Raw genomic sequence first — 11,999 nt, 5'->3', positions numbered from 1 at the left:
CCAGAAGGGAAAACATTGCTCATAGAAATGCGCAATAATGCTTCCAGATGTTATGCTTGATTGATTGGTCTGTCTATCTGTTTATTTATGTAATTCTGTAATTGGCTTTACTGTGTTAGATGAGACAATATCAGTGGTCAAAAAAACATTTTTTAAATGCTATTTCAATATATTTATATTTATTTAAGATTATGAAATGTGACCTGGACATATGCATTTACTTGTTCTTTTGAGTGCTTATACACTAAGTTGTAATGCATTTATGGTCTTTTTTTTGTTGTCCTTTTCAGGCATTTTTTTGTTGTATCAAAAACAGATCTGTGTTCCTTGGAAATAAAAACATTTGGATTTGGAGCAATACTGTATGAAGGTGAGTGAAAACTGCATTAATATTTCTTTGCAAACTGTTCCTTTAATCTCTGTAGTAACTTTCAAACTATTATATCTTGTATTTCTACAAATTGTGAGATTCACCCAGTAACTGAATAGATTTCTTAGTGCTTCTATAATCTTGATACTTCTCATGGCCACCAGAGGGCATCAGAAGAAAAGCATTTTGGTTACAGAAAACAGTTACCAATAAATTGCATTTACACCACCTTTTCTGTGTGTATTTTTTAGTTAAACAGACTTAATACTTGAGGTCCCTGTGGGCTTCTGGCAGATCTAAATCTGAACAGGACAGATATGTAGTTCATCACACGTCCAAGCCAGGGAATAGTGTAGTTTTTGTTGAAAATACCCGACAGAAGAGAAGCTGCATGAATTTCTTTGACCTGCTTTGGAAACAGAACATCTGTTCACATCTGATATCCAAAAATTGCCGTTTTTGGATATCAAAAGCTCAATTAAATTACACTAGATTCTGGTTCTGTCACCTGTATGCTGATGCCTTGGTCGCCAGAGCCCTCGGCTCCACCCTGGCCCCCCGGATCCTCGGCATCCGCTTGGCTCGTTGGCTCTCCGTCTCCACCTCGGGCTCCTCCACCACCTGCTCCACTGCCATTGGTCGGCCCCCTGGAATCGGCGGCCATTCCTCCTCCATGGCTCCTCCCTCTGTCTGCTCCACCGTGGGTCGACATTATTGCTGTGGCCTGGGTCCAGCTGGGCTCCTCCTGCTCCAAGCCCCTCTTGTCTCCTCCCTGGACTCTGTCTGCCGGCCCCCTCCCGGGTGTCCGTCCTCCTCTGGAACCTCCTCCTTAGTTCCCACCCATTCCCCCCTCTGTTGTTCTACAGTGCGTCCTTCCGGGAGGGGGCGATATGTCATGGTTCTGGACTGTCTGTGTATGTTCATCGTGTGCTACATGTGTTCCTGTCTGCCTTGTATACCCCGTGTTGGAAGGATTAAAGACTGTGTTTACTGCGAATTCTCCTGTATCTCCTCGCTCCTCAGGGTAGTACAACCGTGACAGGAAGCTAACAATAAATGTAATTTTATACATATTAGATTGTGTTTTTTTAACGTCTACATCTACTTCTACCCCAACCCTAAACCTACCCCTTACAATAATGCAAAAACAGTAATTATTGTTGTACATTGTGACAAAAATTACACATCTAGCCTTAACCAGGTCTTACGGTTTTGGAACAATATGAGGGTGAGTAATTAATGACAGAATTTTCATTTTTGGATGAACTATCCTTTTAACAGGAATTTATAAGGTTTAACACAAATTAAAATTTGAAGGCCCTATGTTTCAGTTTTTCCCGATTTGTGTTGGTTTAATTAAACATTAATAATCAAAAAGCTTAATTTTTTAAACTTTAACAGCTTAATATTTTTTTTACATTTTAAAAAAAAATACTTTAAATTTATTTTACAACAATAGGGCCCTAAATATTTGTTTGTTTGATTGTTTGCTTTATTTTTCATGCCATGTCGTAGAGGCCTAACATTTCCGTCACACGCTTGAGGTATTCAGCCAATCACAACGCACTGGATAGCTGGCCAATCAGTGCACACTGCGCTTTTCAGAACAATGAGCTTTGTAAAAATCAACGCGTTTCAGAAAGGCAGGGCAGAGAGGAGCAACAATAATATAGTATATGTATATTATAGTAATGTACCGTTTAAATGAAAACAAAAATATATATTTTTTAAAAATAAAGTTGTAATAATTTTATTATTATTACTTTGATAAGTTCTGCTGTACAATAGTAATGTATTTCTGTCACAATTTCTTCAAGTTAAACCAAACTTGTATGGGTTGTTGTGAAGTTTCTGTGTATAGCCTATATGCTATAGGAGGATAGTTTTTAAATTAAGGACTCTCCACATATATAGTTATGTAAACAATATAGTATAATATTTTGGTTGTCAGTTGCTCTCACTCATAATATATTTGAACAAAAGTTTAGTATTTTATTTAGTTAATTGTACTAATAGGGGTGTTAAAACCTTATACTGAACTTTTCCTTATATTTTTGCCCAGACATTGTTTTCATACACACCTCCTTCGCTTTTCTCTTCATGTCTTCCCACAGTTCCTCTCCTTATCCTCCGCCTATATTTCCTCAGGTTAGGAATCTGAGTTACTGAATTACTCTGTCTGAGCTTTTGCCTTAATTATTTCATGATATTTTGATAACAAACAGGATGATGGATACCCTGCTGAAAGTGTCTGTGCTGAGTGTGTGTGTGTGTGTGTGTGTAGGTTCTGCTTTCTGATAAAGGCCGTGATAAATGTATTTATTGGATAGTTGGTCAGATGACTAAATGACTCAAAAGACAGTCAGATATGAAGGAAAAAAAGAAACCGTGTTGAGGTAGACATCAATATGACAAAACAACATAAAAATATACAGAGAAGCAGCCAATCAACAATAGGCCTAACTCACAGAACACATGCCATTTATTCTCTTGTTTCATTCTGTATTTCTGAGTTCATTTCTGGTTTGCGCTGCTTCTGTACATTTCAGATTCATGCACATGCTTGTCTCATGACAGACTGTTTATCATCTTTACAGCAATATTGTAATCAGACTGTTTAAATATTCCCATGCAACAGTTTTTTGAGAGAAAACAAGACAGTAAGATTAAAGAATTCTTAAATTTCCACATGGAAAAAAGTTGACCCTCAGGTGAATATTCCTTTAAACCTGAAGATGAAAACATGTCCAGGTCACATTTTACCCCAGAAGGGAAAACATTGCTCATAGAAATGCGCAATAATGCTTCCAGATGTTATGCTTGATTGATTGGTCTGTCTATCTGTTTATTTATGTAATTCTGTAATTGGCTTTACTGTGTTAGATGAGACAATATCAGTGGTCAAAAAAAATTTTTTTAAATGCTATTTCAATATATTTATATTTATTTAAGATTATGAAATGTGACATGGACATATGCATTTACTTGTTCTTTTGAGTGCTTATACACTAAGTTGTAATGCATTTATGGTCTTTTTTTTGTTGTCCTTTTCAGGCATTTTTTTGTTGTATCAAAAACAGATCTGTGTTCCTTGGAAATAAAAACATTTGGACTTGGAGCAATACTGTATGAAGGTGAGTGAAAACTGCATTAATATTTCTTTGCAAACTGTTCCTTTAATCTCTGTAGTAACTTTCAAACTATTATATCTTGTATTTCTACAAATTGTGAGATTCACCCAGTAACTGAATAGATTTCTTAGTGCTTCTATAATCTTGATACTTCTCATGGCCACCAGAGGGCATCAGAAGAAAAGCATTTTGGTTACAGAAAACAGTTACCAATAAATTGCATTTACACCACCTTTTCTGTGTGTATTTTTTAGTTAAACAGACTTAATACTTGAGGTCCCTGTGGGCTTCTGGCAGATCTAAATCTGAACAGGACAGATATGTAGTTCATCACACGTCCAAGCCAGGGAATAGTGTAGTTTTTGTTGAAAATACCCGACAGAAGAGAAGCTGCATGAATTTCTTTGACCTGCTTTGGAAACAGAACATCTGTTCACATCTGATATCCAAAAATTGCCGTTTTTGGATATCAAAAGCTCAATTAAATTACACTAGATTCTGGTTCTGTCACCTGTATGCTGATTGTCAGTCACTTTTACGGAGGTAGATGTATTGTAGAGTCTTATGAAAATGTTATGACCTGCTAGGAGAACAAAAGAGAGATTCCCCATTACTAAAACAAGATTTAGCAAATAACAACTTACATTTTTTGGTGCCTTTTTCTCACACCGAGCTGTCGTATGACTTCAGAAGACTTGGATTGTAGAGGGTTTTTTTAGATATATGTTGTCGCATAGCTGATTTTATATCATAAAGAGCTCTCTGAAATTAATTCACTGGCCCTGAGGTCAATCTTTCTTTAAACTTACAGTAAAGTGAATCTCATAACATGTCTAGGTCTCAATTTACACTAGAAACAAAAGGAAAAAAATGCTAAAAGAAATTAAGCTTTAGGACAGTTGAGATTTTTTTTTTTGTACATTAAGAAAATTTAACCCCAATTCTCATGACTCTAATGCATCCAGATGTTTATTTATTCTCATTATTCTTAATGGTGATTGCCATTAGTGTAATTCTGATATTATTTTAAGTATTAAATGGGACATGTAGTAGTCAAAAAGTAGGCTTCATTTTCTTCATGCAATATATAGTATGTATATATATATATATATATATATATATATATATACTGTATATATTTGTCCAGGTCACATTTAAAAAATCTTATGATTAAAACCTTATTATCAATATCTTATTACTTCTCATGGCCACCAGAGGGCATTAAAAAAAGCACTTTGCTACACTTAGTTATGATTAATTGCATTTGTACTTTCTGCGTGTATTTTTAATTACGCTGTCTTAATACTTGTGTTCCCTGTAGGCTGCTGACAGATAAATAAATGAGCAGATACGAAGACAATAAGACAAAACAACAGCACATTAAATTCTTTCAATCTCTGTTGTAACGGGTAAACAAACTTGTATTTTTACTACCTTTTATTCCCATTAGCTATGATGGTAACTGTAGCACCAGCTGTTGTGTTGCTGTCGACCGTCTTTCCATTTTCGATCTCTTGCAGCAGCACGCAAGTTCTAGGCAGAAGCCCTGCCCTGTTTGGCAGAGGGGCGTGTCCACCCATTGGCCCCTCCTCCATTGTTGCCATTGGAATTCTCGTCCCTGTTTTACATCCTCGTCCTCCGCAGAGCAGCTTGGCATAAGCCGACCTGAAGTCTCTATTGAGTGTGGCGTAAAGTACTGGGTTTAGGGCAGAGTTTGCGTATCCTAGCCAAAGCACCACCGACTGCACTGTACGTGGCGGGTTGTCTTCGTTACGTATCCCCATTATTGTAAAAAATGTGAAATACGGGAACCAGCACACCACGAAAGCGCCAAGCACCACTGCAAGTGTCACTGTGGCTTTGTGCTCACGCAGGGTGAGCATCGTCGCTCCTGGCGAAGATGACGAACCCCGTCGCGTAGAAATGATCCGTTTCGCCTGTGTCCTTGCGATGCGAAAAACTTGGTGGTAGCTCCAGCACATGGCCACCAGGGGGAGATAAAACGTCGCAAAGGCGTCGACCACTGCATACGTTGGATTTAACTCAAACCGGCAGTCTCGCGCAGGGTCGCCCTCGCGAATATTTTGCACACTCAAGTCTCGTGTATTCCAGCCTAGGTGGATGGGTACAAATGAAACACCAACCGAAACCAGCCAGATTGTCGCTAAAATCACACCAACTCGCCACGGAAGCACTAGCATTGGATAACGCAACGGGGCAGTGACCGCAAAGTATCGGTCCAAGCTGATAGCGAAGAGATTGAGTATGGAGGCGGTGCATAGCATGACGTCTAGCGAAATGTAGATGTTGCAGAAGTGCGCCCCCAGTGGCCACTCGCCCGTAACTTGGTAAAGGGTGGAAAACGGCAGCACGAGAGCGCCTAGTAAAAAGTCCGTAACCGCTAACGAGACGATGAAGCAGTTGGTGACGTTACGTAGGCGTCTGGTCGCGTACACAGCCAGACAAACCAAAATATTTCCGCTGACAGTGAGTAGGATAAGAATAGAGAGCGTCACAGCTAATGCTATCTGAGATGTCATTTTGTTTGTATTTGGGTGATTTCTTCACGATTTTATCAGTAGAAAAACACTAGGAATTCAGGTTTGTTTCTGTCTGTTTTTCTGGCATTGTGAATGTTCCTGTAGCTCAATAACGCCAAAATGCAAAGCAATTTTTCTTGTTCGAGATGTTCAAAATGCAAAGCAATTTTTCTTGTTCGAGATGTTCAAAATCCAAAGCAATTTTTTTGTAAGTCAAGATGTGTGATTTTCTGATTGTCTTATTGGTAGAAGAACATTAGGAATGCAGGTGTGTTTGTGTGTGTCTTATCTTATTTTCTGGTTGTGTGAATGTTCCTGTAGCTCAAAGTTGTGTGTTTAATTTCTGTCAGGGCACATGGTTGCATTAGCGAAATGCATTAATGCAAAATGCAATGCAATTTTTGTGTTTAGCTTATTTAATGCAAGGCAATTTTTGTAGTTCGAGATGTTCAAATGCAATGCAATTTTTGTGTTTAGCTTATTTTCTGGCTTTTTCAGTGTTCCTATAGCTCAGCAATGCCAAGGTTGTGCATTTGATTCCATGGCAACGCACATACTTGCATCTGCCAAACGCATCATTGCAAAATGTAATGCAGTTTTTGTTGGACAAGATGCGTGACTTTCTTAACAGTTTTATCAGCAGAGAAACACTTGAAACGCAGTTGTGTTTGATGTGTGTTTATCTTATCTTCTGGTTATGTTAATGTTCCTGCAGCTCAACAATGTCAAGGTTGTGTGTTTGAACACACATACTTGCATCTGCCAAATGCGTAAATGCATAGCTAAATGCAAAATGCAATGCAATTGTAGGTCAAGATGAGTGTTTTTTTATTTACAGTTTTATCGGTAAAGAAACACTAGGAATGCATCTGTGTTTTTCTTATTTTTTTCTTGTGTGAATGTTCCTGTAGCTCAAGGTTGTACGTTTGGTTCCAGAGAATGTACATACATGCATCTGCCAAATGCATTAATACAAAATCCAATGCAATTTTTGAAGGTCAAGAAACCGATTTTTTTTATCAGTAGGCAAACACTTGGAATGCAGGTTTGTTTGTCTATGTTTATCGTTTTTTTTCTGGCCATGTGAATATTCCTGTAGCTCAAAAGTGCCAAGGCTGTTCGTTTGATTCCAGGCAATGTGCATACCTGCATCTGCCAAATGCATCAATGCAAAATGCAATGCAGTTTTTGTAGGTCAAGGTGTTTAGTAAGGTCTATTCCCAATGGTCTCCTTCCACACTGCAGGGTAGGTCCACCTCCTCCACTGATCCATCTGTTCATCCATCCAACTTCCGCCCGTGTATGTTGTTGTTCCAGACCTCTGTTAGACTGAAGTGTGTCGACCTCTGCTGGTCTTAGTGAAGTACTACATTTTCTCCTCTTTCTCCTGTTTAAAATAAAACAGAGATGCATTTTGATCGAAGGTTGTCAACCTTTGCCAAACCAATATAAAATGCTAGATTTTTTTTCAGTAACATCACATAATATATCCCACTATTAACATTAACAGTCATCATTGCATTATGCTAAACTTGTGCTGACATCTGCAGTTAACTGGTTTCATTATATCTCTGAGAGAATAATGTTTTATGCATTATATTTGGGGTCAGTATCTTTTCCTCAACGTCACATAGCTTGTGAAGTCAAACGCTTCAACTGAACCACAAAATCCACTGAACATGTGAACTGAACTGTCATGCAAACTGACTATTCAGTTTAAACTGCTTTTTTCTTGTTGCGATTTGCTTCTAGAATAATATTTTATATGAATAAATGGAAACAAGCAATGATTTAAAGCAAGGATCTCTGTAGATTAAGACAGGGAAATAATCCTGTAATCAGCAGTGTGTACATCATAAGTATTTAACATTAAAAGTTTGACAGTACTGAATCATTCAATGATTTCTTATGTCTAGAAGATTCTTATGGCGCTTTCTAATTATTATCAGGTTTCAACTTTTGTATTCTGCACACACAACTCTCTGCAGGTCTCTTAAAGCAGCACTATGTAACTTTTATCGCTCTAGCAGTTAATAAACAGAACTGCACACATCCCGCGGAAGAACATTCCAACCAGAGCTACTTCTCCAATTTATGTCTCTGGCGATTCACGCAGGTGTGTGTTACTCCGCAGCGGTGACGACCCGACCAGGCTACAATAGTCCAAATATAAGTACTTATTATAAGTGTACCGTAGTGATTCGGAATAAGACACAAACACGGTTTGATGATGTACTCGCTCATTATATACATTTTGCAAATTTTGAACACAGAAAAAGTTACATAGTGCTGCTTTAAGATGCACAAACATGTGCATGAGTGAAATTGTAAGATGAGGGAGATTGTGTTTGTGTTTGGCTGCGAGTTGATGTTAAAGACAATTGTAGAGTAACGAAACGTTCTCAGACTCCCACACAGCACATTGTTTGTGTGTGTGTGTGTAGGACGGTAAGTTGAAAGGGAACACAATGCTCGAACACTCATATTAGTGTAGCACAACACATGTGAGACATTATGATAAAAGCTGGAGTGGAGATAATGTCATATCTGCACACATTAGCTTTGTACAGTGTTCAAAGAAAACAGGCCCTCTATTTTTTTTGTCCTTTTAGAGTGAGATAAGACCCCTCTATTGTTTTGTCCTTTTAGAGTGAGATAAGACCCCTCTATTGGGTTGTCCTTTTAGAGTGAGATTAGACTTTACAAGGCACATTCTTGGGCATACTGTGATATTCTTATGAAAAATAAATCTCCATACATACAGGCTTGATGGTTTTCTAGCTAAAATGTCCTTATGGCCACTCCCTTGAGCTTTTACCACGGTCTCTCTCTCTCTCTGTGTGTGTGTGTGTGTGTGTGTGTGTGTGTGTGTGTGAGAGAGAGATTAATATCCAGTGCTTTTGAAGAGCTCTGTCAACTGGGTCATTCCTACTATGCAGCATGTTTTCATGTCTACATCATATAAAATCTTAGCATACAATGCATAACATATTAAACTCACCATTTCTGCAGATGGAAATCATATTAGTTCATTTTCTTTTATCAGAGTATAATAATGAATGCAATACAGAGTGAATTTGAAATCATTTGATGCTTTAATTAGACTGGATATCATTTCTGTCATGTCTTCCTCTGCTGAGCTGACGTCTAACATGAAAACTACCAATTTATTCAGGAGTATACCATTTTTTCCCTCTCTAATCTTTTTTTTTTTTTAAACACAATGTGTTCTTAGGAATTTTGTTTTTAATTGGTTATCAATTTTTCAATTTATGTGTCTTTTCCCTGCATCTTCAATGTCACTTTCCTTTCTGTTTCATATACTATCATTCTGTATTTTCATAAGCTTTACACTTTACAATAAGGTTCCCTTTCAGTCGGTCACCCTTGACGTCACGTCGGATGACCGACGAAATTGGGATCTTGCTTAGAGGGACCAATCTACTTCGAGTGTAAACTAAACGAGCCAATGCACATTGGCATGCGATTATTGCATCCAGCTGCTGCTGATCACAGCGTGAGTATAAGCAGGCAGCAGATGCAGCGCATATTCAGGTTTTCGCTGAGGAGCCGAGCCGGTGACCCGGCCGCTCAGCGGTGGTACAGGAGCTGTGGCGATGGGACGTCCTTCAGGGAACGAGGGTTACCATACGTAACCGAGACGTTCCCTTTCAGTTGGTCACTCTCGACGTCACGTCGGATGACCGACAAAATTGGGATCCCAATTTCGTCGGTCATCCGACGTGACGTCTCCGTTCCCTCCTTCAGGGAACGAGGGTTACCATACGTAACCAAGACGTTTCATTTGTTAACGCTGGCTAACATAAACTAACAATGAGCAATACATATCTTTACAACTTTTATTTATTAACCTTTGTTATTGTTAATAATGTTAACGATACAACTGTTTGTTGTTTATGTTAGTTCACATTGCACACTGCAAAAATGATTTTCTTCTTCAGTATTTTTGTCTTGTTTTCCAGCAGAAATATCTTATCATTGTTTAATAAAGATACAGTGAGAAGCAAAAATATTAAGTCTTGTTTTCTAAAAAAAAGTGATTTTATGCTTAAAACAATCTGCCAATGGGGTCAGAAAAAAATGAATTCAAACTAGTTTTTCTTACCCCAAGGACAGATATTTTATCTTGTTTTTTTGTTGTTGAGAAAAGTCATGTTGCCTGTCCAGTTAATTCATCTTGATTAAAGAATTTAGATGTTTGTTCGGGAAAACAAGGCAAAAATACTTATGAACTTCTACAGCATTTATTAATTTGAGTATTTTAGTAACTAATGTTACCAGTGAAACCTTGCAAAGTGTTACTGATCCTAAAAGCCAGTTCCTTAATGACATTATCCTACAGGAAGTGACATAATTTTGGTGGGAAATCATCATTTAGGTGGGAAATCAACAGCATGAACATCGACAAGTCTTAGCAATTTATTAGCCATGAATTTGATGAATTCTGTGAATTGAGAAATTGAATATGATGATATTAACATCTCAGAAGATTGTTTGAAAATATAAACATAAACGAAGTTTAAAGAGATTTCATGTAAGCTACTTTTATGATGCCTTTTTTTTTTTTTTTTAGCTTGACAGTGTTTCCCTCTTTTTTTTACATTTGCTGAATGGAAGAGAGGAGCCTGGAGAGAGGATCTTTTGGGTTTCAGAGATGGGTAAATTGTCCTTTTTGAGGTATTTTGGCCTAAATTGAAGATTTATGTTTGAACTGCATATAAAATGTTTGGATTACACAGTTTTTAACAAAGTAATAAACTTAATGTGATGAATATTTGCCAGTCATAATTAAATGAAACTGGTCAGATTTCTGTAATTTCCGTAATAATATGAATGTGTTTAAAAAAAAAGAAGAAAAAAAGGTTGATATATTTATCGTCAATAAATCCAATTTGTTTTAATCTCATACATTTTAACTAATTAAATATAGCTTGTTCCACTGCATATTTTTTATTCCTTTTAACTGAACAAATTTAAATGTTTCTCAATGAACAGATTTATGCTACTTCTGCAGCAATCTAAATACATGCATTTTGAAAATATGATTATTTAAATCAAATCAAATCGATTCAAATATTAAATAATACATTATGCCATGAATTTTCATTTTCAGTTTCATTTATATGACCTTACAAATATGCATCACTTTAAGATTATTTGTTTATGTTAAAGCTGTATATGGAATTTAAATGCATCGATCTTTATTTATTTATTTAGCAATTATAGAGCAATATCTGTCTCTGTGTTTTAATATTCTTATTCGTTTAAGTATTAGCTTTGTCTCAAATGTTTCTCCTAAAATGCCTTTTAAGAAACAACAAATAGATCCAAAGGAGTCAACAGTAAGAATACAGAGGTATAAAATCAATGTGGAGAGCAGCTCAGATCAGAAATAATTGAGTTCATACTGAGATTTTGGTGTCTCGGCACAGTTTGAGACATCATTGAAATTCTTCTGAAACTCTAGAGGAGGCGCGTGTCTTTTCTGGAGACTTCAGCAAAAATCTCCATCAAATGTAATTGATTTCTAAAAAAAAGATTGAGATCTTGACTGAGATATTCAACGTCTCGCTTGTGATTTGTCTTTTATGTGGGTCTACTGTCCTGCTCGTTCTCATTATTTCTCAGAGAGGTTCACAATGTTCTTTCTCAGAAAAGTAGATCTAATTTAATGATTTAGAAACATATGGACTGTATTTTTTAATTAATGGTAAACTTTAACTCTTTGTTTGCTGTCTTCAGGACCACCTGTCTCTCTGTGAGTTGACTGCAGCTCATTGAGATGCACATTTCTCCTCTGTTGTTACTAGAAACCATCTCCATAACCGCATGTTAAACTTTAAACAGATTCTGAAATATTGAACATTTCCTTCGGCAATTACTGGTGTGTCAGCGTGGCACATCTGCCTTCTGACTAACCCTCTTCATTTAACAGCA

The 11,999-nt window shown here is 37.1% G+C and overlaps 1 protein-coding gene across 1 annotated transcript; it reads right to left on the bottom strand.

Annotated features, from left to right (window-relative positions):
- Window positions 1-4,931: 4,931 nt before the first annotated feature.
- Window positions 4,932-6,181, bottom strand: hrh2a (histamine receptor H2a). The gene has a single exon (XM_016234192.1). It carries the CDS (start codon window positions 6,039-6,041, stop codon window positions 4,932-4,934), a length of 1,110 nt encoding a protein of 369 aa, XP_016089678.1. The 5' UTR covers window positions 6,042-6,181.
- Window positions 6,182-11,999: the final 5,818 nt, after the last annotated feature.

The sequence above is a fragment of the Sinocyclocheilus grahami genome, unplaced genomic scaffold, assembly GCF_001515645.1.
Source record: "Sinocyclocheilus grahami isolate Dianchi unplaced genomic scaffold, SAMN03320097.WGS_v1.1 scaffold447.1, whole genome shotgun sequence".
Lineage (NCBI taxonomy): Eukaryota > Metazoa > Chordata > Actinopteri > Cypriniformes > Cyprinidae > Sinocyclocheilus > Sinocyclocheilus grahami.
This window is presented reverse-complemented; position numbering and strand designations above follow the sequence as displayed.